General features: G+C 42.3%; 1 protein-coding gene across 4 annotated transcripts in view; it reads right to left on the minus strand.

Annotated features, from left to right (window-relative positions):
* MCF2L2 (MCF.2 cell line derived transforming sequence-like 2) overlaps nt 1-26563 on the minus strand; it is a 201161-nt gene that overhangs the window by 145106 nt on the left and 29492 nt on the right. For all 4 annotated transcript variants that reach the window (XR_009544755.1, XM_060172039.1, XM_060172040.1 and 1 more), the window contains exons 4-6: nt 8308-8398; nt 6901-7020; nt 2654-2770 (exon numbers count right to left, since the gene is read on the minus strand). Coding sequence is in view for 3 of the 4 variants with exons in the window: in XM_060172039.1 (XP_060028022.1) it covers nt 2654-2770; nt 6901-7020; nt 8308-8398 (328 nt within the window). In the remaining variant the exon portion in view is untranslated. The remainder of the gene's footprint in view (nt 1-2653; nt 2771-6900; nt 7021-8307; nt 8399-26563) is intronic.

A 26563-nucleotide genomic window follows, 5' to 3' on the forward strand; every position in this document is an offset into this window, starting at 1 on the left:
AAAGGGAAAATAAATAAATATAAAAAATTTTTTTTTAAAGTCTCATCTTTTCAAGAGTATAGGATCTGGGACAGGGAACAACTTAAACATGAATATTTGTATTTGGTGAGCTCCAATCTCACGCTATTCTCAACATTACTGACTCTTCTGGTTTAGCATGATTACTGCCAGTATGAATAAGCAGGAAAAAATAAATTACAGTGTCAGGAGTTTTCTCAGCTGTATCATTTTATCCCCACAACGAACTTTCCCTTTATGGGGGAAATGTTGACATACAAGACTGTCACTGTCACAGGGTTACCATTTCTTATCTCCCCATTATAGGTGCTAGCACACCACATCCTCCATCAGATTATCATCTCCCTCCATCAGAAGTGCGCGCGCACACACACACACACACACACACACATACTCACTCTCCCCTTCAGAGTCTTTGGCTCTGCTGCAGAAGACCACAGTAAATGAAACTTTCGCCCTGTATTTACCCTTGTTTTGTTTTGTTTAAGTTCTACTAATGAGTGAAAACATCTGGTATTCTTCCTTCTTATTATTTATTTTTTAGTGCCACCAAGGTTCTCTCTATGGTTCGGTGGCAGCACTATGAATCCACTGCCCCCAGCAGCCATTTCCCCCCTTTCTATTTTATTGGATAGGACTGAGAGAAATTGAGAGAGGACAGAGAGACAGATAGATGGGGGGAGCGGTAGATAGCATAATGGTTATGCCAAAGAAACTCTCATGCCTGAGGCCCCAAAGTCAAAGGTTTAATTCTCTGCACCACCATAAGCAAGAGCTGAGTAGTGCTCTGGTAAAGACATAAATAAATACATAAATAAATAAATAAATAAATAAATAAATGACATGTTTTAGAGAGGGAGAGAGAGAGAGACATGCAAACCTGTTTCACCACCTGTGAAGTGCCCCCATCCCTGCAGGTAGGGAGCAAGGGGTTATACCCAAGTCTTTGCACATGGTAGTAAGTGTGCTTAACCATGTGCACCACTGCCCAGCCCCCCGCCCTCTGAATTATTTCACTTAAAATAATTCCTTCAAGTTCCATCCAATTTGTGGAAAAAGAGAAAACTACATCATTTCTTACAGCTGGGTAATATACCATTGTGGGAATATACCATAACTTTCGGAATCACTCATCTGTCACGGGGTATATGGATTGACTCCAATTTTGGCTATTACCAATAGTACTGAGATGAACATAGGTATGCATAGATCTCTTTGGTCATGTGTTTTTGTGTTGTTTGAGTAGACACCTAGGAGAAGAATTGGTAGATGATATGCTAAGTCTATTTTTCAGTATTTTTGAGGGATTGATCATCAGTCTGTTTTCCATAGGAGATGGACCAATTTACATTTCCATTCATCCTGTAAAAGGGCTCCTTTTTCAACATTTATTGTTTCTGCCCTTTCCAATTGACTGTTATCACAGATATGAGGTGCTGTTTCATCGTTGTCCTGATTTGCATTTCCCTGATGATGGATTTTGAGTGTGGGGGGGGGCGGGGAGGGAACGAGAGAAAGAGAGAGAGAGAGAAAGGGAGAGAGAGAGAGAGAACCTATTGGTCATCTAAATATCTTCCCTGGTGAAGATGTTTTAAGTTTACCCCATCCCCTAGTTTTTGTTTGTTTGCTTTGTTGTTGAGTTCAGTGAGCTCTTCATATACGTTGATTATTATCAAGTATGTAATGTATTAGATTCAGTCAAGTGTCTTTGTGCTTTGGGGGTGATTTTTTTGCTTTTGTCATGCAGAAGCATTTCAATTTGATGTAGTCCATTTTTTTTTTAATTTCACTTTTCTTACTGTTGGACTTGATACTTACAAAATGGGCTTTGTGGAGTATTCTAGAATTCTGCCAATGCTTTCTTCTAAGTACTATATAGTTTCAAGTCTAACATCCAAGTCTTTGATCCATCTGAGTTGGCTTTTGTGCACAGTGAGTCCCAACTTTAAACTTTCAAGTAGCTTATATTAGTACACCGTTCTCACACTGATATTTTGGGCCAAATAATTCTTTTTGGGGGCTGGAGGGTACTCTCCTGTGCTTTATTAGATGTTATAGAGCACTGTCTCCTAGCCTAGAGGCTATTAACACTTATTTCCCTGAGTCATTCACTCACACACACACATACACACACACACATACACACACACACGTATGTCTAAAAGACATTGTCAGACATTCTCTGGGAGAGAAAAACTGTCCTCTGCAGAGAACCACTGTGTTAGTCCTGATTTAACAGGAGATGAAACCAGTTCTAAATTGTCCAGAAATTTACCAAATTCTATATGTAAAGTTATGATGACAATATAGAAATGCGGCTTCTTCTAACTTGTTGGATTTCAATCTGCCTGCACACAAGGTCACATGGGAATGAGCCTCATCCTGGATCAAGTAAATAACGTCTCCATGTAGAGTAAGGGATTGCTATTTCCTAGGTGCTTTCTCCCAAACTCCTACATCAGCAAATAGACTAAGGTGAGCCTTTACTCTCCCTCTGCCTGTGTCTTAGAAAACCCAACCCTCTTAATCCTAGGTACTTGTGGCTAGTGATCACCCAACAGTTAGTTGATCGTTAACCCCTCTGCCTGCAGAAAACAAGGAGAGACAGAAAAAGAACAAGCAGCCTGGTACTCACTGTTCTGTGATTTATCCACCGACTGTGGCGGTATTCCAAAGTCCCCCCCAAGTCTTCAGTCAGTTGGCTTTTGTCAATGTAGCCATGAAGGTCAGAGACTGAGTTCAACATAACAATCTGAAAGAAAGGGGAAAAAGTATATTACACCAAAGTAAAAGACTCAGGGGCGGGGGGGGGGGGGGAGAGTTCAGGTCCTAGATGGCAGAGGACCTAGTAGGTTGTATTGTTATGTGGAAAACTGGGAAATGTTATGCATGTACAAACTATTGTATTTACTGTCAACTGTAAAACATTAATCCCCCAATAAAGAAATTTAAAAAAAAAAGGCTTAACCTTGGGAGGGCTTGAGCTTTTTCTGGTATTACCATGTGAGCAACAGAATGCTCTAAGTCTCTTTCCATCTTTCTTTTTCTCTCTCCCTCTCATGCCCTAACATGTTTTATTTTCAATAAAGTTTAGAGTACCTGGAAAAAAAAGAGACTCTGGGTTGGGGCGGGGGAATGTTCAGGTCCTGGTTCATGATGGTAGAGGAGGACCTGGGGGGAGATTTAGATTGTTATGTGTAAAACCAAGAAATGTTACACGTGTACAAACTACTGTATTTTACTGTGACTGCAAACCATTAATTCCCCCAATAAGGAAAAAAAAAGTAAATAATAGCTCATCTAGGCTCTAATAGTACTTCAACAGTATTGCAACTTTACCCAGATATATTTACCCTCAATGATTACTACATCCAACAGAGAATATTTTTAAAGTTCTTTTCTACTGTCCCCGTTTGAGAGAAAGCATCAAAGTATCGAACAGTCTATAACAAAATGGTGACAAGGACCAAGAGCTCAGTCCTAAGCTAAACAGAAGTCAGGTCTTGCTTTGAAGGAGTTTCTGTCAGAAATTCTTAGGCTGAGGTAGACGCTTCAGCTACTACATCAGGTGTTGTACTGAGACCGTGAAATCTGCAATAGTCAGTGCAATAAAGTCCAAGGCAAAATTAGAATCCAGGGACCTGTTAAAGTGCATGTACCGAAAAGATTAACGAAACCAATGTAACTTCAGCGAGAATATTGATATGCCCCCAATTTATCTTGTGTGGATGAGTTTTGGAGAAAATTAGGAGTCGATATTAAAATTGAACACTCGGGGCCAGGTAATGGTGCACCTGGTTGAGCGCACATGTTACAATGCACAAGGACCCAGGTTTGAGCCCCTGGCCCCCACCTGAGGGAGAAAGCTTTGCGAGTGGTGAAGCAGTGCTGCAGGTGTCCTTTTGTCTCTCTGTCTCCCCCTTCCATCTCAATTTCTGATAGTCTCTATCCAATAAATAAATAAGTAAAGATAATAATTTTTTAAAATTTTAAGGAGTCAGGTGGTAGTGCAGCGGGTTAAGCACACGTGGCACAAAATGCAAGGACCGGCATAAGGATCCCGGATCAAGCCCCCAGCTCCCCACCTGCAGGGGAGTCGCTTCACAGGTGGTGAAGCAGGTCTGCAGGTGTTTGTCTTTCTCTCCCCCTCTGTCTTCCCCTTCTCTCTCCATTTCTCTCTGTCCTATTCAACAATGATGACATCAATAACAACAATAATAACTACAACAATAAAACAACAAGGGCAACAAAAGGGAAAATAAATAATTTTTTTTTTAATTTAAAAATGAACACTTCCAAACTAATGAGCACATCCAGAAGAAGCTGGCACATTCCAAATGAACCCTAGTTCTCTTCTTGCAGTAGCCCAGACTGGGTGTGATGCTGGCTCTTTGTTTTAGTCTGCAACACACCCAACCAGAAGCAAGGACTCCTCACTCCCAGCTCTGCAACACATTCCGGTCAAGCCTTTGACTGGTGAGTTTCCACTTCTCCACTAGCTGTTTTTAAATTGGCTGCTCATCAGAGGACAGAGAATACAGAAAAATATGCCATGATCTGACAGATAAAATAACAAGCATGACAGCCCTCCCTTCAAGAAACTTAGGGTTAGTGGGATTTCACTACTATATATCACTTTCTCAAATGTTTGGGGGGTGTAAAAAAATTATCTGTAGAATATAAGAGAAAGGGGAGAAACCTAAATTAACCTATAATTAATCTATGCCTCTCCCTCCTAAGTTGTAATATCTTTTTGGAGGTTCAAAAATCTTTCTTAGTCTTTCTAAAATTAGAAATTATAAGGGAGTCAGGCGGTAGTGCAGCGGGTTAAGCGCAGGTGACTCAAAGCACAAGGACCAGCATAAGGATCCTGTTCCAGCCCCCGGCTCCCCCACCTGCAAGGAGAGTCGCTTCACAGGCGGTGAAGCAGGTCTGCAGGTGTCTATCTTTCTCTCCTCCTCTCTGTCTTCCCCTCCTCTCTCCATTTCTCTCTGTCCTATCCAACAACAACAATAACTACTATAACAAAAAACAACAAAGGTAACAAAAGGGAATGAATAAGTACAAATAAAATAAAATAAATCTACATGTAAAAAAATAAAATTAGAAATTATAGAACACAGTCAAAAACAGTTATTAAATTAAAATGCATTTTTCAGGACAGGGGAGAAAGCATAATAGCTATGCAAAAAAGACTTTCATGCCCAAGGCTCTAAGATCACAGGTTCTAACCCCAGCACCATCTTAAACCAGAGCTGAGCAGTGGTCTGGTAGAAAGAAACAAAGAAGCAAACCAAAATGCATCTTGCTTCACAGACATTAGCTGCTTTGGTAACTTTAGACTTAAAAAAAAATTCAACATGGTAGGGCTGGCAATATGTGCACCTAAGCCATGTGTCTTTTCCATGCATCTTTCAACTAGTTCCACAATGGTTATGTCTTAGACAATTAGGGTACAATAACAAGGCCAGGAACCTGAGATTGCTATTATGAGCACGCATAGCTCTATGTCATCTTCTCACACGTGTAGATTCATATAACCACCAGTACAACTGAGGAGCAGAACTATCTAATCACCACAAAGATCTCCTTATGCTATACTTTGCAGTCACAACCACTCCACAGTCACATCCCTGAGCCCTGACAAATACTAAACTGCCTTGTGACAAAGGCACAAAGTCAATTCAATGCAGAAATAATGAAGTATCTATATGCAAAAAAAAAGTAACTTGACCTCACATCCAGTTAAAAAATTAATTCAGAACAGATCTCAGATCTATATGCAAAAATCTTTAAAAGAAAACGTAAGAAAAAAATTGGGAGTCGGGCGGTAGCGCAGTGGGTTATGCGTAGGTGGCGCAAAGCGCAAGGACTGGCATAAGGATCACGGTTCGAGCCCCCGACTCCCCACCTGCAAAGGGGTCGCTTCACAGGTGGTGAAGCAGGTCTGCGAGTGTCTGCCTTTCTCTCCCCCTCTGTCTTCCCCTCCTCTCTCCATTTCTCTCTGTCCTATCCAACAACGAAAACAATAATAACTAAAACAATAAAACAACAAGGGCAACAAAAGGGAATAAATAAAAGAAATATTTTTAAAAAAATCTTAGGGGGTGGGGGTAGATAGCATAATGGTTATGCAAAGAGAAAAATCGTAGGTTAGGCAAAGATTTCTGACATACAACTCTAAAAGCACAGTCCAGGAGAGAAAACTTAACAAACTGGACCAAGTTAAAAACATCTGCTCTGTAAAATATACAGGAGAGTGAAGAATTGCGTATGTGTGTATGAATGTGTATATCTATCCACAGTGTGTGTGTCTGCGGATTCTGATGGAAAGGTCCAGAAGTAAAGACATCCGAGTCCTAACAGTGCATTATGGGCCCAAATCAATTCACATGCTGTGTCCTCTCCCCAGAATGCCGCGCACTTCTTTCCTTTTTTTTTTTTTTTTTTTTTGCCTCCAGGGTTATCACTAAGGCGCCTGCAATATGAATCCACTGCTCCTATGGCCATTTATTTATTTATTTATTTATTTTTATTTTATTTATTTATTGACAGGACAGAGAAAAATTGAGAGGGGATAAGACAGAGGGAAAGAAAGATTGGCACCTACAGACCTGCTTTACCGCTTCACCACTTCACCACTTGTGAAGCGATCCTGCTGCAGGTGGGGAGCTGCGGACTTGAACCGGGATCCTTGAGCAGGTGCCTTGTGAGGGGTTCCTTGTGCTTCATACTATCTGCGCTTAACCCAGTGCGCCACCGCCCGCCCCCCCCCACTTCCTTCCTACCAATGGGGCGCTACCTTCTTTTCAAACCCAGCTCAAATGACACCTTCTCCACACACACTCACCAGATGATGACAAGATGAAAGGTCTTACTTACCGGCACTTTCATTTTAAATTCATCTCGATAGTATTTGATACCGAAGTCAGTGAATGTCCTTTGGATAAATCGAGAGGGGCGAAGGATAAATATGAGCTGCAGGTTTCCTGGAAAGGCAACCTGAAAGGATCCAGAAAAGTGTCAGGAAAATGCCACCCACACCTGTTGGTCTCCTCTTGCCCCAAATCAGAGACAACCAAGTCAAAGCAGACACTATCAATGTCAGAGATTTAGAATGTTTCTCAGGACTTGAAAACTGAAAGAGATCCTAAAATTCCTCTTTAAAAACCAACACAAACAAAAACCCATTTCTGATTATAAAAGTGTTTCAGAATCTTTGTGAGAAAACTGAAAAATTAATCAAAATATATATTAGAAAATGACCCACAACTGCAGAGCCATATCTACTATTTTAATCTAATTACTTGCAGGCTATTATATCTGCTTAAATATCTTTATCATGGCTAAAGCTGTAAGAATATTTTACAACCTGTCTTTTTTAATTTAATATTATACCATGAGCTTCTCGTGTTATTAAGAACTTGGAAATATATTTTCATAAATGCACAATTTACTTAACCAAACACTTATTACAAGTGCATTAATTCGATCCATTTTTCACCTTTACAAATACTGAAATGAATATCATTATCCACATTTTGAGACATTTCTTAATATCTTTTTAGATTTACAGAGTCAAAGACTTTGTATTTTAGGAGTTCATAGTATATATTATTTCTAAGTTGTGAAGTCAGTATGGGAGGCAGGGGAGATAGCATAATGGTTCTGCAAAAGACTTTCATGCCTGAGGCTCCCACATCCCAGGTTCACTCCCCAGCACCACCATCAGCCAGAACTGAGCCATCCTCTTGTCTCTCTCTTTCATTAAAAATAAACAGTAAAATAATTCTATTTTTCCCTTTTGTTGCCCTTGTTGTTTGTCGTTGTTATTCTTATTATTGTTGTTATTGCTATCATTGTTGTTGGATATAACAGAGAGAAATTGAGAGAGGAGGGGAAGACAGACGGGGGAGAGAAAGATAGACACCTGCAGACCTGCTTCACTGCTTGTGAAGTGACCCCCCTGCAGGTGAGAAGCCAGGGGCTCGAACCAGGATCCTTAGGCCAGTCCTTGTGCTTCCTGCTTAAGCTGCTGTGCTACCACCCAGCTCCCAGTAAAATAAATTCGAAAGAAAGAAATCGGTATGGTGGACTCAGGGAGCTTCTGACATGCTCAGGGATTCTCTGCAAGTGACCCTCAGGTGACAGAGGGGATACAGACAGGACATAACAGTCAACTTTTCCAAATTGTGACAGAAATGACTGGCCATTCCCTTGGGTTTGTGACATGAACTGAGTGGACGATTAAATTACATGTATTGAAATAGCACAAAAGCAAGTATTTACAGCTATCCGAGTCAAGGAGGCCTTTATGGTGCTCCATTTGTCCCGCCGTCTGTCAATGATAATCACGAATCCAATGCTGGCAGCCTCCACACTACAAGAAAGAGTAATCAGTGTCACAGACCAGCAGAGGCACATGTGACTTTCTTTGCAGATTCTCCGGCTACAGGTCCTTCCCCTCCCCCCCTCCCCTTCCTCCCCCTCCTCCTCCCACTCCCCCTCCCCCTCCTTCTTCCTTAAAGATTTGTTCACTCATTTATTATAGGAGAGAAAGAGAGAACCAGAGCATCATGGGCCCATGTGATGCTAGGATCAAACTCAGGACCTCATGCTTGCAAGCCCAGTGTTCTAGCTACTTCACATCTTCCGAGTGGCTACAGCTGTGGATTCAAGGATCACTGTATAAATACCCTGCACAAGATGCTTAACTGAGTCTTACTTCCCTAACAGTGGAATGGACTTCCTCTCCTCACTTTAGCCTGACAGACTTAAAACAGAAAGGCTTTGTGTCTCAAACCCTCCCAAGGGCTCTGTTTCTGAGACTCATTACTGGTAAAGTAGGGATGACAACACAATATGCTGATAGGATTGATGGGAACATTAAATGGATATATGCAGATAGGCATATATGATGCTTAGCACAATGCCTGAGATGTGGTGTCACTGTAGAAGAGTGGCTGTTGGTTCTTATGCGTTAGTCATGGAGATTAAAGGAATTAGAGCACTTGAAAAGTAGCTGGCCCACATAAACCTTTAGTAACTAATACTGGGCATGTGGTAAACTTCACTCTAAAAAGTGTATGAGAGGGGCTAGGAGGTGGCACACTTGGTTGAGTGCACATATTACCATGTGCAAGGACCTGGGTTTGAGTCCCCACTCCCCACCTGTGGGAAAGGGGGAGCTTCACAAGTGGTGAAATAGTGCTGCAGGTCTCTCTCTTTCTCTCTCTCTCTCTCTCCCTTTCCTCTCAATTTCTCTGTGACTCTGTCAAATAAATAAAACATTTTTGAAAGAGTATATGCGAATCACATAGAAGATTATTGATCTGTCAACGCCCAGGTCCAGCAGAGAAACAATTACAGAAGCCGAACCTTCAACCCTCTGTGCCCCATAGAGATCTTTGGTCCATACTCCCGGAGGGATAAAGACTAGGGAACCTTCCAATGGAGGGGGTGGGATATGGCACTCCGGTGGTAGGAACTGTATGAATTATACTCCTCTTATCCCACAATCTTGTTGATCATTATTTAATCATTAATAATAATAGTAATAATAATTAGAAGACGTTGAAAAGTAAGAAAAAACACAAAGCAGAACCTGGACTGGCTTTGGTATACTGCACCAAAGTAAAAGACTCTGGGGTGAAATGGGAGAGGGTTCAGGTCCTGGAACTTGGTGGCAGAGGGCCTAGAGGGGGTTGAATTGTTAGGTGGAAAACTGAGAAATGTTACAGATGTACAAACTGCTGTATTTTACTATTGACTGTAAACCATTACCCCCCCCCCCCATAAAGAAAAAGATGAAAGCCAACTCAGGACAGGAGACACACGTAGCTGTTGCAGCCTCACTGGGCCAAGCTCTTCTCACAGCCTCACAGTAGCACATCTTACAGTCCTGGTGCAAGACCAGGTGGTATCACTAGGTAGAGGAGGCAGAGAAGAAAGATTGTGGATGGGAAAGCAGTCTGGACTTAGGAGAGATGGGGAAGCTCTGAAGTTTTCACGGCAATTCCCCTGTAACACTTGCTCAACTTCTGAGTCATGCAGGCTTAAGGGGGGTTTGAGCAAGCTGGCAGAGAACAACTCCATGAGTCAAATGTGATGAGAAACTATGAAGTTTACATAGTTTTGGACAGAGACAATTTGCATTTGTGCCATTCCAAATAGACAAAGTTGGACAAGTACCCCGGACATTCAGATGAAACTCTCTAGAAGTTGCTACAGATTATACAGTATTAAAAGAGATACACTCGAAACACAAGGTCAGAGATACATTAGCAAAACAAAGACAGCTAAAGACATACCTTAAAAAAGACAGTGTGACTATGTTAATCTTAGGGGGCAAAGTAGCCTCAAAACAGGAAATATTGGAGAGAAAAATACTCCTAGTGTTAGATTACTTTTTTTTTTTTTTTTTTTTACAAAGAAAGAGTAAGACAGAGAGGTAAGAGGAGAGGGGGAGAGGGGAGGGGAAGAAACCACAACAATGTTTCCCTCACTTGGGGTTGGGGAGGCTGAACTCAAACCTGGGCTGTGCACATGGCAAAGCATTATCCAAGTGAGCTATTTTGCCAATCTAAACCTATCTTCTTTTCTCAAATATTTAAAGCTACCAATTTCCCCTCTAAAAGAAAGTAGAGGAAAGACATTAATAAAAATCATTGTTACTGAAAGAAAAAAATGTTATAGATAACATTTATATCTATAATAATTTTTTTCTTTCAGTAACAATGATTTTCATTAATGCCTCTCCTCTACTTTCCCTCAGGTTAGAAATCATAATCAATATTCTTAATAGCTGAGTAGTATTCCATTGAGTATATATACACCACAACTTTCTCAGTCATTCATCTATTGTTGGGCACCTAGGTTGCTTCCAAGTAAATTGTGTTGCTATGAATATAAGGAAGGAAGGAAGGAAGGAAGGAAGGAAGGAAGGAAGGAAGGAAGGAAGGAAGGAAGGAAGGGGAAGGGGAAGGGGAAGGGGAAGGGGAAGGGGAAGGGGAAGGGGAAGGGGAAGGGGAAGGGAAAGGGAAAGGGAAAGGGAAAGGGAAAGGGAAAGGGAAAGGGAAAGGGAAAGGGAAAGGGAAAGGGAAGGGAAGGGAAGGGAAGGAAAGGAAAGGAAAGGAAAGGAAAGGAAAGGAAAAAAGGAGGGGAAAAAATGGGAACTGGGAGTGGTGGATTTACAGTATCTGCAGGCACTGAGCCTCAGTTATAACCCTAGTGGCAATTAAAAAAAAAAGTTAGGGTTGGAAATTATTGATAGAAAGGAGGCAAAAATCTTCATAGAGCTCTCCCAGGACCACCATGTGACCTTCAAGCCTGTAAGTAGGTCCGGTCCCCTTCTCTCTCTCTCTCTCTCTCTCTCTCTCTCCAGTCCCCTTCTCTCTCTCAATATGTTTTTGTGTCCAGTTTAATTTACCTGAATAATCATCCTTTCTTATCAATCCTTTGCTGGAAAAAGGCATGGCGAACTCTCAGAATGAGAGATAGATGCTGCCCGCCCCCATTCCTTTAACACTATCAAATGAAACTGATAATTTAAAAAATAATAATAAGGGGGTCAGGCGGTAGTGCAGCAGCTGAAGTGCACATGGCACAAAGTGCAAGGACCCATGTAAGGATCCTGGTTGGAGGCCCTGGCTCCCCACTTGCGCGGGGGGGGGGGGGGGTGTCGATTCACAAGCGGTGAAGCAGGTCTGCAGGTGTCTTTCTCTCCCCCTCTCAGCCTTCCCCTCCTCTCTCGATTTCTCTCTCTATCCAACAATGACAATATCAATGGCAACAATAACAACAACAAAGGCAACAAAATGGGAAAAAATAGCCTCCAGGAGCAGTGAATTTGTGGTGTAGGCACCGAGCCCCAGCGATAACCCTGGAGGCAAAATAAATAAATAAATAAATAAAATAATACATTTTTTAAAAAAGAAATCTTCATAGAAATATCCTATGATCTGTGCAGTTATTACACAATACATCAGCAGGTGAATTTATCGAGCTATATAGCTGAGTTTGTGTAAATTTATAAATTATAGCTCAGTTAAAAAAAGAAAGCAAAGAATTAAAGTGTAAAAAAAGGGGGGCTGGTATAAAATTTAAAAGCAACGGTCCATATGGGGCAGGCACTGACCCAAAGGGATATATGTGCAAAGCCTCTGTGTAAGCAGCAAAACCCAAATGGCACCACACCACCAGCAACAACACAGAATAACTGCGAGGCAGTATTAACTACCATGGATTTACTTTTTCTCACTAATCAGGCATGTTTGTTTTGTAATCTCTCTCTCTTTTTTTTTTTCTGGGGCTTGGTGCTAGCTCTTAGAATCCACTGCTCCTGGTGGACATCTTTCCCCCCTTTTTTTTTTAACTGGATAGAACAGAGAGAATTTGAGAGAGGAGGAGGAGATAGGGAGAAAGACACCTGCAGACCTGCTTCATCGCTTATAAAGTGAACCCCCCACAGGTGGGGAGCTGGGGATCCTTGTGTGGGTCCTTGCATTTTGTACTATGTGCACTTAACCTGGTGTGCCACTGCCTGGCCCGTTTTGTTATCTCAACCTAAGAATATAGTTGCTGTCATCTTCACTGTACAGACAGGAAACAAAGGCTGGTAGTAATAAAGTAACTTACGTGCTATCCCACTGAGCAGAACTAGATTTTAACTCCAGTGCTCTCTGACACCAACAGTCATGCTTTCAATCTCAACCCATTGCTCCCCTTCAGCTTCTCACAACAGAGCTACCTGGACTAGTAAAAAATATATATATTTATATGTTTTGCCTTTATTAGAGTTTTCCATTTCCTTTAGATCAAGAACGCATCTAGGATTCTTAAAAAAAATTTTTTTTAATCAAAGTAAAAGAGGATCTGGGAGAAGTTCTGCAAATATACATAGCTCATCAACACACGCTATTTTTTGATCTCTGAAATGTGCAGCTGCTTGCATATGTGGCCACCTCAGCCAAACCCAGGGCAAATGCTCTTCACAAGGTTCTTCTTAGTCCTTTTCAAACCAAGTCTCCCAGGTATAGACAGTGCGGGTTCTTCTAGGGAAATATCTGTGTGCACCAAGGGATGCATCTGCAGACCCAATTGTGTTGCCACAGTTCTGTAAGGAGAGAGAGGAGACACCTATTCCAAACAACAGGCGGTACTATCAACTAACCAGCCTCTTTTTCTTTTTGGTTCAACAAAGTTGTCAAACCTCAACTAAATGAAATGCACAGGAAATGGGGTTTCTCAACCATAAATGAAAAAACATGATTACATGTGCACTTAACCAGGTGTGCCCCTGCCCGGCCCCCAGGATTATCACTGGGGTTGAGTGCCTGCACTATACGGGGCCAGATGTTAGTGCAGCGGGTTAAGGGCACATGGCACGAAGCACAAGGACTGGCCTAAGGATCCCTCTTCAAGCGCCCCACCTGTAGGGGGGTCGCTTCACAAGCAGTGGAGCAGGTCTGCAGGTGTCAATCTTTCTCTCCTCCTCTCTGCCTCCCCCTCCTCTCTCAATTTCTCTGTCTTATCCAACAACAATGACAGCATTAATAACAACAATAAGAACAACAATGATAAACAACAAGGGCAACAAAAGGGAAAAAAATAACCTCCAGGAACAATGGATTTGTAGTGCAGGCACCGAGCCACAGCGATAACCCTGGAGGCAAAAAAAAAAAAAAAAAGAAAGAAAGAAAAAGAAAATCCACTGCTGTTAGAGGCCATTTTTTTCCCATTTTTGTTGCCCTTATTTTTATTATTGTTGGATAGAACAGAGAGAAGTCAAGAGAGGAGGGGAAGACAGGGGGGAGAGAGAAAGACAGACATGTGCTTCACCACTTGTTTGTGAAGCCATCCTCCAGTAGGTGGTGAGCCGGGGACTTGAACCGGGATCCTTACACTGGTCCTTGAGCTTTACGCCACATGCACTTAACCCACTGCGATACTGACCGGCCCCCCCCACCTCTCCTTTCTTTTCTTTCTTTTTAAAAAACATTTTACACTTTATTTACTTTATAGAACAGCGAGCAAATGAGAGGGAAATGAGGTGGAGAAGGAAAGACAGACACCTGTAGCCCTGCTTCTCCACTGGTGAAATTTTCCTCCTGCAGGTGACGACCAATGGCTTGAACCCGGGTCTTTGTGCAGGGTAAAACATGCACTTAACCAGGTGTGCCACCACCTGGCCCTCTGCCTCCCCTTTCCCCCATAGTTGTTGACGTGAATTCTTGGAGGGCGTTTTAGTGGCGGTATATGGATGGGAAACCATTTGAAGGGTGGAACCCTGCATTGCTGGACTCAAGGGCACTGGCGCCTGTGAGCTGCCTTCCCCCCCCACCCCCAAGCTGTCCTCCTGGCAGTGTGTGGGGAGCTTTGGCCGAGCTCTTCCACCAACCCCACCACCTCCCACACCTGTGGTCGTGGTCGAGGCTGCCTGGGTGTTTCACTGCCTAGAAAGGAAAGAATTCTTTCATAAGGAAGGGCCCGCTCAGTAAGGTCCTCAGAGGGGGTAAGAATTCATGGGAGCTGTTTGATAAAGAATGCCTTTCTCCAAAAGGTGTTCAGAGTGAGTCACAGTAAAGGAATGTTCCAGGAGAATATCAGGAGAAAGGGGAATGGCCCCACAAGGTACCTCACTGGCCATGCTTTCCTGCATTTTATTCCTGTGTGTGTTGTGATGTTTCTGTGGGTGTCTAAGAGTGATCTCACTGGAGACAACATGTGATGGAGACACAGAGCTAGACGGCTTTTGGTCTGAGTGAATAAAGAATATGTGGAAAACTGAGAAATGTTACACACGTCCAAACAACTGTATTTTACTGTCAACTGTAAACCTTTAATCCCCCAATAAAGAAATTAAAAGAGAAAGAATATGTGTTATATGTATTTTTAATGATTTATTTTGGTCCTCTCTTCAGGGTAACTTTTTCAGACAAAGAGTAAAAGAGACCACAGCAACAAAGCTTCTTTCAAGGCCATGGTGGCTGGGCTTGAACCTGGTTTATGCACATGGCAAAGCAGTGGACTAAGTGAGTTATTTTGCCAGCCCATTGGTATATATTTTTAATGTGGGGTCTTGATTCCTTGTTGCTTTGAAGTTCTATTTTATCCCATGAAGAGGAAATCTGAATTCTCTATTGCCCACATGTGGTTCCAGTTTGGAGGTCTGAACCTCCAGATTATGTGTATTGTCTGGATTTTTTCATTAGATGATATAAGTCTTACTGATTTGGCTAAATTGCTAGTAAATTGGAAAAAATTCTAAATTGCACATTGGTCTTATGGAAAAAAAATCAGAGGACTCTCAATCTAAGTTTATTGTTAAAAGAATAAACTGATAAAAAAGAAGATTGAATTAAATATCTTGGCTAAGCCTAGGATAATTTATGACTTGAATCAAACAGACAGGCTATAATACCTCTAAGGCTCAGCAACCACTGGGTTCATACACCTTTCTTCATAGACTCAAAGCCACAGATAACAAAAGTGAATGAACTAACTGGACCTATGTGCTAACTGAAAGATAAAGCTCAGCCTCGTCCCTGTCTCCTGCTTCCACCATTACCAGCAGGTCGAGCTTTGTGACCTTGCCTTCATTTGTTCACAAAATGGTGAGGTAAGTCAGATTGATGGGGTTGATAGTTAATGGTATTTGTATATTTCTCCTGTATTTGGGAGCTATTCTCTGCCCTGATCCAGCTTTCCAGATAATAGTCAGATTGATGGGGTTGATAGTTAATGGTATTTGTATACTTTTCCTGTATTTGGGAGCTATTCTCTGTCCTGATCCAGCTTTCCAGTCTTATTTCCAACTCTGACACCACCACTCCAGACAATACCTTTAGCCCAACTGCATGTCAGCTGTCAGGCTCAGGCAAAAATTAGTAAAGTCACAGGCCCCTTGGAATATACCTAAAATACTAGCTTTTTTCTAAATAGAGACCCTAAATCTCATCTGCTATAGGCTTACCTTTAGATTCCTGATTATTAAACAATTTGTTTTGCTTTATATCTTAATGCTTCTCAGCCACCAAGTTGCAGATGCTACCATGATGCCAACCTGACTTCCCTGGGCAGATGACCTCACCAACGTGTCCTGGACCCCCAACTCTCCAGAGCCCTATAACCAACCCACTAGGGAAAGACAAAGACAGGCTGGGGGTATGGATCGACCTGTCAATGCCCATGTCCAGTGGAGAAGCAATTATAGAAGCCAGAACTTCCACCTTCTGCTCCTCATAAAAATTTTTGGTCCATAATCCCAGAGGGATAAAGAACAGGAAAGTCTCCAATGGAGGGGATGTGATACGGAACTCTGGTGATGGGAATGTACCCCTGTTATCCAATGGACTTGTCGATCATAACTAAATCAATTAAAAAAAATAGGTGATTGTCTGGAAAGGATGAGCTTTGCTTCCATACAAAGGTTGCCTTAAGCCTGTCTTTTCTGTCTTGTTTATCCCTAGGAATTCAAGAGACAGAAAAGAAAAATCTTCCCTGCCTTTAGAATTTGAAAAATATTCTTTGAAATGCAAATTTAGGGAACATTCTTGGTCAAAACTAACTCTTAACAAGGCAGATAACTAACTTGGATTTTCAAGGTTTTATTGATGATGTGTAGACAAGATGGAATCAGTTCATGTGAAATGCCAAGTCACTCAGCAATTCTGCTTTAGAATCTCCAGGTTAGATAAACTGCTTGGAAAACCAAACAAGATTTCAATTTAAAGTGAAAGATTTCTCTATCACTAGTGTCAGATTTGTTTTTATGTTAAATTAAGTAGCAGAATCAAAAGAAGGACTATTCCAGGCAAAATAATTTTACTAAATCGTCCAGAATGAATAGGTTAATATTCTGTCTTAGGTCCTGCTCTGGTACCTTGGTTCTTAGCTTCTCAAGGGATGGAGAAACCCAGCCAACAATCCCTAGACAAGGCTCTACTGGGGCTTGTGTCAAGATATAAAAGAGCTAGAGGTGAGAATAAGCCCACTACTAAGAGATGAGTGGCAGTGAGCTCAGCAGTTAAGGAAAAGTTGCTGTGAACAATCGAGGTACTCTGGAATGTTTTCTCACAAGACTCAGGTAATACCTGCTTATGCAGTGGGGTCTCTCTAATGCCCTCTGATGGTGCCTGTGTGCTTGAGCCAGGGCATTCTAGATGCTTTTCCCAAGAAATTCTGGCAGTTGGGAGGAAGTTACCCTCATTTTTAATTCCATCTCAAAGCTCTTTAGATGAAGATTTGTTGTGGGGAATTCCTTCTTGGATCTCTTGGAAAATTCAAATTATACTAGATTCAAATAGAGACTTGTTGAATATCTATCATTTTACTCAAATGATCACCACAAAGTTAGGATTTACTTTTGATACTGAAATTTTAGCTCCATAAGTAGGCTGTGTCTTTATGATTGCAATTTTGGAGTTAGGAAGTTAAGGCCTTAAAGGTTTAGATTGAAGATGTTAACTTCTTCTTCTAGCGTTTGCCAAGATGTTAACTAAGCACTTTATACATTAAGATCTAAAGCAAATGTGGTAAGACTAGTAGTAAATATAAAAACCCTAGGCAGAAAGGGAATTCAAAAACCAAATATCCTACACTTCTGCACATGTGTATGATTGATAGTAGGTTACAAGACTGTAAGAGTACGGTGTAGAGTTCCACACCACACCCACCACCAAAAAGTGCTAAGAGCAAGAATATACTCCCAACTCCCAGAGAGACAATTTGAAATTTTCCCTTTATCCCTTAAGAATTGGAAGGTGCAACACTCAGGAAGGAAACCAAAAGATTGCCCAAGCAACTGAAGAATAAAGAAAGAAGAAGAAATGGAAGAAGGAAATGAAGGAACGAAGGAAAGAAGGATCATTTTAAAATATAAACTGTTAGGAAGTATTTCTTTGTGTGTGTGTGTGTGTGTGTGTGTGTGTGTGTGTGTGTGTGTGTGTGTGTCTTTATTGGAAATTAAGAATTTTTTTCCTTTTTCCCCCCTTTACTGGGGGATTAATGTTTTACAGTTGGCAATAAATACAATAGTTTGTACATGCATAAAATACACCCCCACTAGGTCCTCTGCCACCATTTCCAGGACCTGTTCTACACCTCCCCACCCCACCCCTGAGTCTTTTCCTTTGGTGCAATACACCAACTCCAGTCCAGGTTCTGCTTAGTGTTTTTCCTTCTGATCCTTTGGTGCAATACACCAACCAACTCCAGTCCAGGTTCTGCTTAGTGTTTTTCCTTCTGATCTTGTTTTTCAACTTCTGCCTGAGAGTGAGATCATCCCATATTCATCCTTCGGTTTCTGACTTGTTTCAGTTAACATGATTTCTTCAAGATCCATCCAAGAAGGGCTGAAAACAGTGAAATCACCATTTTGAATAGTTGAGTAGGATTCCATTGTGTATATATACCACAACTTGCTCAGCCACTCATCTGTTGTTAGACACCTGGGTTGCTTCTAGGTTTTGGCTATTACAAATTGTGCTGCTATGAGCATGGGTGTACACAAATCTTTTTGAATGGGTATCTTGGGTTCCTTAGGATATATCCCCAGAACAGGGATTACTGGGTCATATGGGAGGTCTATTTCTAGCCTTCTGAGAGTTCTCCAGACTGCTCTCCACAGAGGCTGGACCAATTTGCATTCCCACCAGCAGTGCAGGAGGGTTCCTTTAACCCCACAACCTCTCCAGCATTTGTTGCTGCTGCTTTTTCTGATGTATGACATTCTCACAGGAGTGAGGTGGTATTTCATTGTTGTCTTTATTTGCATTTCTCTGACAATCAAAGACTTGGAGCATTTTTTCATGTATTTATCCATCTTTCAGATCTCTTCTGTGGTGAGGATTCTGTCCATGTCTTCTCCCCATTTTTTGATGGGGTCATTAATTTTATTGTTGAGTTTGGCAAGCTCTTTATAAATTTTAGTTATTAACCTCTTGTCTGATGTATGGCATGTAAATATCTTCTCCTATTCTGTGAGGGGTCTCTTCATTTGGATAATGGTTTCTTTTGCTGTATAGAAGCTTTTTAATTGGAAATTAAGAATTTTTAAAGGGGGCAGGGGGGATAGCATAATGGTTATGCAAACAGACTTTCCTGCCTGAGGCTCCTAAATCCCGGGTTCAATCCCCCGCACCACCATAAACCAGAGCTGAGCAGTGCTCTGGTGTTTCTCTGTGTCACTCTCTCTCTGCATTTCTCTCAAAAATAAAATAAATAAAAGAAAAAAAAAACTTAAAAAAAGAATTTTTAAAGGATAAAAGAAAATATATATGGAAAGTAAGGAGAATAGAAACAAAATAAACAGTGTTTTGTGGATATAAGAGGGTAAATAACAGCTCTTCTTTTTAAACTAGGAGACAGTTTGTAAAGAAAGCAGAACTAAATGGTCGCTTATTTTGCAAGAAAAGGAAAAACAAGAGTGCAGGTCACTGCTGGGCTCTGGCATGTGTGGTAACAGAAACTGAGCCTGGGATCTCAGGTTTGCAAATCCTTTGCTCTGACACTCTGCTCTCTCCAAGCCCAGGGTAGGTTGTGCAGGTCTACCAAGCTTCCAGATGCTCAGAGGGCCACATAATAAATAATAATAATAAAAAGAAAATATCAAACACTCAGATCTTACATAGAGCAGGGATCTGGAAAATTGGATTTTCCCCTTGCCTTCTCATTTAGTTCACTCAAAATCTTTTGGCATATGAAATTTACTTGATAGTGACACCACTTATTTATAACATTGCAGGGTACTCTCAACTTTGAGCCTGAGATAGTACCCAAAATCTGGTCTCTGAAAGCATCCTTCCTGAGGACTTAGAAGCAGATCTATCACCTTGGTAATACAGCAGCTCAACAAGGCACCCCCCTCCTCGCCTCGCACTTTGGATTCCTATCCTTAAATATCCATGTTCCTGATTCTGGGAGCTAATTCTGCAGCTAGGTCCAGGAAATAACTTACCTCACCCTAGCTACTTAATCATAGAAACACTTTGCTCATTAAAACTACTTGATGCTACCTGGGAACAGGGGTCATTCCACTGCCTTCACAGCAGTAAGAGGCACAGATTGAACTCAAATGCAGCTTATCTCAAAGAATATTCCTCATATCTTATGAGAGAAAAATAGAGTGGTGGAAAATTCTTTTTTTTTTTTTTTTTGCCTCCAAGGTTATCACTGGGCTCAGTGTCTACACTATGAATCCACTGCTCCTGAAGCCATTTTTCTCCCATTTTTGTTATCCTTGTTGTTGTTATTGCTGTTGTTGTTGTTATTGGATAGGACAAAGAGAAATCAAGAGAGGAGGGGAAGACAGAGAGGGGGAGAGACAGACACCTGCAGACTTGCTTCACTGCCCATGAAGCAACCTCCCTGCAGATGGGGAGCTGGGAATGCAAATTGGTCCAACCTCTGTGATGTTATCTTGGCTTTGAATTACAGTCAGATTTTATCTTTGTGTTGAAAGAATGAATGAGATGATGGCAATTAGTGCTGTTTCTACAGCTGACTAATTGCCATCATCTCATTCATTCTTTCAGCACAAAGATAAAATCTGACTGTAATTCAAAGCCAAGATAACATCACTGTCTTTCTCTACTCCCTTCTAAAGTTTTAAAAAAATGCAGCTTATCTCAAAGACTATTCATCATATCTTATGAGAGAAAAATAGAGTGGTGGAAAATTCTTTTTTTTTTTTTTGCCTCCAAGGTTATCACTGGGGCTCAGTGTCTACTCTATGAATCCACAGCTCCTAAAGCCATTTTTTTTTGCATTTTTGTTATCCTTGTTGTTGTTATTGCTGTTGTTGTTGTTATTGAATAAGACAAAGAGAAATCAAGAGAGGAGGGGAAGACAGAGAGGGGGAGAGAAAGACACCTGCAGACTTGCGTCACTGTCCATGAAGCGACCTCCCTGCAGATGGGGAGCTGGGGGCTCAAATCAGGATCCTTAGGGCTTGCATTTCATGCCATGTGCACTTAACCTGCTGCGCCACCACTGAGCCCCAAGAAGCTCTCGGTACAGCCATCCCTTGCTTTATTGTTGTTTTTTATTGCCACCAGGGTCTGGGCTGGATGCTGGTACTTTGAATCCACTGCTCTTGGCCTAGTCTTTCCTTTTCTTTTTTTTTCCTTCTTTCTGTTTTTATTTGACAGAGAAACTAAGAGGGATGGTGGAAAGAGAATTATAGACACTCAAAGACCCGGTAGGGGGTAGATAGCATATGGTTATGCAAAGATAGTCTCATGCCTAAGGCTCCAAAGTCCCAGGTTCAATCCCCCACACCACCATAAGTCAGACCTAAGCAGTGCTCTGCTAAAAAAAGAAAGAAAGAAAGAAAGAAAGAGGGAAAGGAAGAAAGAAAGAAAGAAAGAAAGAAAGAAAGAAAGAAAGAAAGAAAGAAAGAGAGGAAAATCTTCTCCCTAGACACCTGCAGACCTGTTTTACTGCATGTGAAGCTTCCTCTCTGCAGCCAGGCAGCAGGGGCTTGAGCCCAGGTCCTTGCACATGGTAATGTGTATGCTCAATCGGGAGCACCACCATCAAGTCTCCGCCCCCCCAGCTTTTTAACATCCCCACAATTTCAACCACCTGATCTGAACCCAGAACCAAGTCTGGTTCCACAGCCTCTTCCGCTTGCAGCTCAGACCTTTCCCCAGAGCTGCTCCCTCTCAGCTCTGAGTGCAGAGACTCAGCTGTGGCTGCACACCGGAACCATCCCAAGAGCTTTCAGCACTGCCGAAAACCAACTTCCTCCCCTACAGTTTCTGACTGAATTTGTCTGAGTTCTGGTTCTGATTTAATTAGTCTGAGTGATGGGCATCTTATAGTGATGGGTGTCTTATAGCTCCCCAGATGGTTCTCGTGTGTGGCTAAAACTGGAAATCACTGGCCTAGCAGGAATTTGGTAAGAGGAAGCCAGGAAATGTACTCAAACATGCTGAGACACTCAAAACCAAAATGAAATCCCTAGATAAGGAGTCCCCAATGCTTGCTTTTGCTTGTCATTTTTCCTGCCGAGTCTTCCCACCCTTGACATTGAACCTGACATGCAGAAGCCCTGCCTCCTTTCTCCAGCTTCGTCGGCTCCATCCTGAGCACTGTCTCCAAAGTCCTCAGACTGTTATCGTCCAACAAACAACCCCTTCTGGTGTCAGCCTGCTCTCTGGACCAGTACTCCTTCTCTTGATAGAAAGGACTTTAACCAGTCTCTTCTAGACCACCTTTCCAGTTCATGTTTCTCACCACTGTTTGGCAAAGAGCCTCACTCTGCTCTGCTCAAACTGGATGGTCTGAACCCCACCCACCCCCACACACAGAGGCTCTATGTAAATCCCTCAAATCCGGGAATGCTGAAGACAGAAACCATGTCATCTGTCCCAGATCACACAGCCAGAGAATTGAAGTCAGGATTTAAATTCAGCTTTGGAAGAGAGCTAAAGCTCTTAAATACTATACCTGTGCTGTGTGTTGTCCCCTCCTTTTTTTTTTTTCTTTTTTCCTTTTTTCTATTTCCTCTAGGGTTATTACTGGGCCTCGATGCTGGCACTATGAATCCATTGCTCCTGGTAGCCATTTTTTCCTTTTTCTTTTTTTTATTTTATTTTATTCAATAAGACAGAGAGAAATTGAGAGGGGGTGGGGCAGATAGAGAGGGAGAGGAAGATATCTACAGACCTGTTTCACCACTTAGAAAGCCTCCCACTGCAAGTGGGCAGTACAGGCTCAAACCCGGGTCCTTGTGCAGGTCCTTGTGCGGGTCCTTCTGTGTAGTGCCATGTGTGCTTAACTGGGTGTGCCACTGCCTGCCCGGCCCCCACTTGCCCTTTCTTTAAATCCACCAGTGGAAATCTCTATCCTCCCAGGTCAGCTTCATCCCTGCTTCTCCTCTCTGCCCTCATGATCTTCATCTCTCCTGAGTTCTCGCAGCACTTTGTTAGCACAAATCAGAGTATCATGGCAACAGTTATGTGATGAGTTGCCCATGGTGTGAGATGTTGTCTCTGTCTTTTCCCATTCTCAGAAGCATTCAACATAGCATCCTAAACACTGCTGGGACTCAGCAAAGGCCTGTTGAAGAGTGAACTGGCTGCTAAGGGAAGCCTTTCTCCATGCTTACAACCCTGTCCAAGGGAGAGACAAGAGGAACAGAGAGAACCTTGCCCTGCCTTAGTAAGCTGCATTCTCCTCCTCTAGGGCAATAGTCCTTCCTTGCTCTGGGTCACAAGCCCTCTGTCAACTGCCTATGAAAGAAATTACAAGCAGAGGAGGGCTCTAGTCCCTGACAACCACTGAAACATCTAGGAAGATGCAAACTGTAATAAAGAGAATCATAAAAGAAAAGTGCTTTCATTCTCTGGAACATAACGTGGAGACTGGAAAGCAAGGTTCTGGCCAAATCTCCCTTTCAGGTCTCGCTGCCCACTGTCCTGTTTTATGCTGAAAGGAAGAAGGAACCAAGGACTGTGTCAGCGAGTGGGTCCGAGCAAGTGGCAGGAAGAAGAAAGAGAAATCACTGGCCAGAGATCTACTCTCTGTCTAGAGGGAAACGACATTGTCAGAAATGAAAATACTTCCTAGTTACCAGAAATTATATAGGAGCACTAAGCAGAAGAAGAAAGAAATCAGGCCCAAATAGTGGTCCCATCACTGGTCTTATCTTCTACAACCTGGAGTCAGGGGGTTCCTACACCTGGCTGCTTCTTGCTACACCCACTCGGATAGTACTAGGTGCACAGTGCTCAGCGTGACTCAGAAAGACCACAAGTACATGGTGAACATCACCTGCTTCGTTTAGCATATGACCACATCCTTCCTGGGATTAAGTGAAACTGGACAGCAAGTTTAATATACATATAGTGAAAAGGGGGCACTCTTGGGGGCCAGGCGGTGGTGCGCCCAGTTGAGTGCACACATCACCACATGCAAGGACCCAGGTTTGAGCCCCCACTCCCCAGCTGTAGGGGAGATGCTTCACTAGTGAAGTAGGTCTCAGACGTCACTCTGTCTCCCTCTCTCCCTGTCTATCTCCTGCCCCCCCAATTTCTCTCTGTCCTATCAGATAAGAAATAGGAGAGAGAGAGAAAAAAAGGGTGGGAATGACTGCCAAGAGCAATGCATTTGTAGTGCCACAGCAAACCCCTGGTGCCAATAATAAATAAATAAGCTCCTTCCTGCTCACCCTCCAGTCTGCCCATCCCCACCATGGCAAAAGTCGCTAAAATGATGCCTCACTGATCTGAAATGAATTAAGCCCAAGAGGGACATCAAGTTCAAGTCCCTAAAGCCAGGGAGGTAAAAGCAGGTGTGATGAGAGTGAGGGTTCTCTCTACCAGTGTCCCCATTCTCTATGGATTATGAGTCAGAGCAAAACTGAAACCCCACTAGCATTACTTCTTGAGAAACTGCTACATGCTGAGCAATTCAAGGTAGTTTCAGCACAAAGTTTTACCACCTATGACAAGTATCTGGACGTGCTCCCTTTCCTGCTGGCCACAACATAAATATTATTATCATTGTTATTATTCCACAAAGGTTTATTTGCAAACTTTAAATGGCAAATAATTTTTAGCTGGTTTCCTGCCAGATGCCAGATGTACTTCCCTCTGTCTTGTCTAATAATGCCAATAAACATCAAATGGAAATTTTTAAAAAAAATTTTACCATCAATCATTTGGTCACAAGCACTAATACTACAAATAGTGGACCACAATGCAAGAGTGCATGTATGAGACCAAAGCATAATTCTAGTTGACAGTTTGGTCTTATTTCCCCACTGACAGAGATACCAGCCAACTCTTGGCAGACTGCCATTACATTTTGTTGGTGTAGTAAGTAGTATGTGGTCTGACTTTACACTCTGATTTCAAACTTGCAGTGAGTTTGGCCATAAAATAAAGAAAACATACATAATACTATGAATGAACAAAAGAATTGGCTAACAAGTACTTGGGTACAGTTCAAAGCAAGGCGGGAAGAAAATCAGCTTTTTGATAGCAAGGGGGAAATACAGGGTAAGTCATGAATAAACTGTGGTCTATTTCAGCATCATTAAGGAGTGAGAAAGGAAGTAGGGTAGGAGATGGAATGGAGACAGGCGGCCCCCAGTACCCTCTGACAGACAGAGACGACAAGCTGGGAAAGGTGTGCTGACATCTATTCTGGGGAGATGTACCCTTGTGACAAGCTTGTGAAGCATTCCTTTATTTAAAAGAGTAACAATAAAAGAAAATCGGGGATTTTTTTTTATTGCTTTGTTACTGCTAGGAATATCTCTGTGCACAGCCATGCCTACATAATTCCACTGTTCCTGGGAGATGGTGTTTGTTTGTTTGTTTTTCCAGACAGAGAGTGACAGGCATAAAATGAGAGAAAGATGTAAAAGTAACAGAAGTGGGAGCCGGGCTGTAGCGCAGCGGGTTAAGCGCAGGTGGCACAAAGCACAAGGACTGGCATAAGGATCCCAGTTTGAGCCCCCGGCTCCCCACCTGCAGGGGAGTCGCTTCACAGGCGGTGAAGCAGGTCTGCAGGTGTCTGTCTTTCTCTCCCCCTCTCTGTCTTCCCCTCCTCTCTCCATTTCTCTCTGTCCTATCCAACGACGACAGCAATGATAACAACAACAACAACAACAACAAAAGTAACAGAAGTAAAAGGCAGAGAGAGGAAAAGAGACACCACCACACTACTCTACTGCTTGGGAAGCTGCCCACCCTTGCCCTGCCCAGTGTCAATGTCCCCACGCAGTGTCCGGGAGCTAAAATCCAGGCCCTTGCACTTGGTAAAGAGCTCTAGTGACCCATGGAAATCAGGTGGGTTTTTTGTTTATTTGTTTGTTTGTGTTGCATGATATTGCCATGAATCTACACTTAAAACAATACTAACCACTAGAGTTATCACTGAGGCTTTGTACCTGCATGATGCACTGCTCCTGGTGGCCATTTTCCCCTTTTTTTCTTCTTTTTTCTTTTTTGTATTTGACAGACAGAGAGAAACTGAGAGGGTAAGGGTGAGATTGAGAGGAATAGAGACACCTGTAGACCTGCTTCACAACTCATAAAGCCTACCCCACCCTGCAGGTGGGGAGCAAGGGCTCAAACCCAGGTAAGGATGGATGTGTGATCAACCAATAAACCGCTGCCCAGCCCCAGAATCTACACACTTTTAAACCACATTTTTTTTAAAAAAAGATTTTATTTATTTATTAATGAGAAAGATAGGAGAGAGAGAGAGAACCAGACATCACTCTGGCACATGTGCTGCCGGGGATTGAACTCAGGACTTCATGCTTAAGAGTCTAGTGCCTTAGCCACTGCGCCACCTCCCAGACCACATCTGTTTGAATTCTATCTTACATATCCACAAACTATTTGTATTAGAATATTCTGTGTTTCATTTTTTTATTTGTTATTAACCTTTCCTGTTTCTGATGTCCTTTGGAATGAACTTCTCTGACAAAAACACCCGATGGCCACTTGCGCAGTAAAGATGCTTGTGGTAAAACTACTAGTGGCCACAATGCCAGAAAACAAAACAAGAATAAACAAGACCATCC

Source organism: Erinaceus europaeus, chromosome 14 (assembly GCF_950295315.1).
Source record: "Erinaceus europaeus chromosome 14, mEriEur2.1, whole genome shotgun sequence".
Lineage (NCBI taxonomy): Eukaryota > Metazoa > Chordata > Mammalia > Eulipotyphla > Erinaceidae > Erinaceus > Erinaceus europaeus.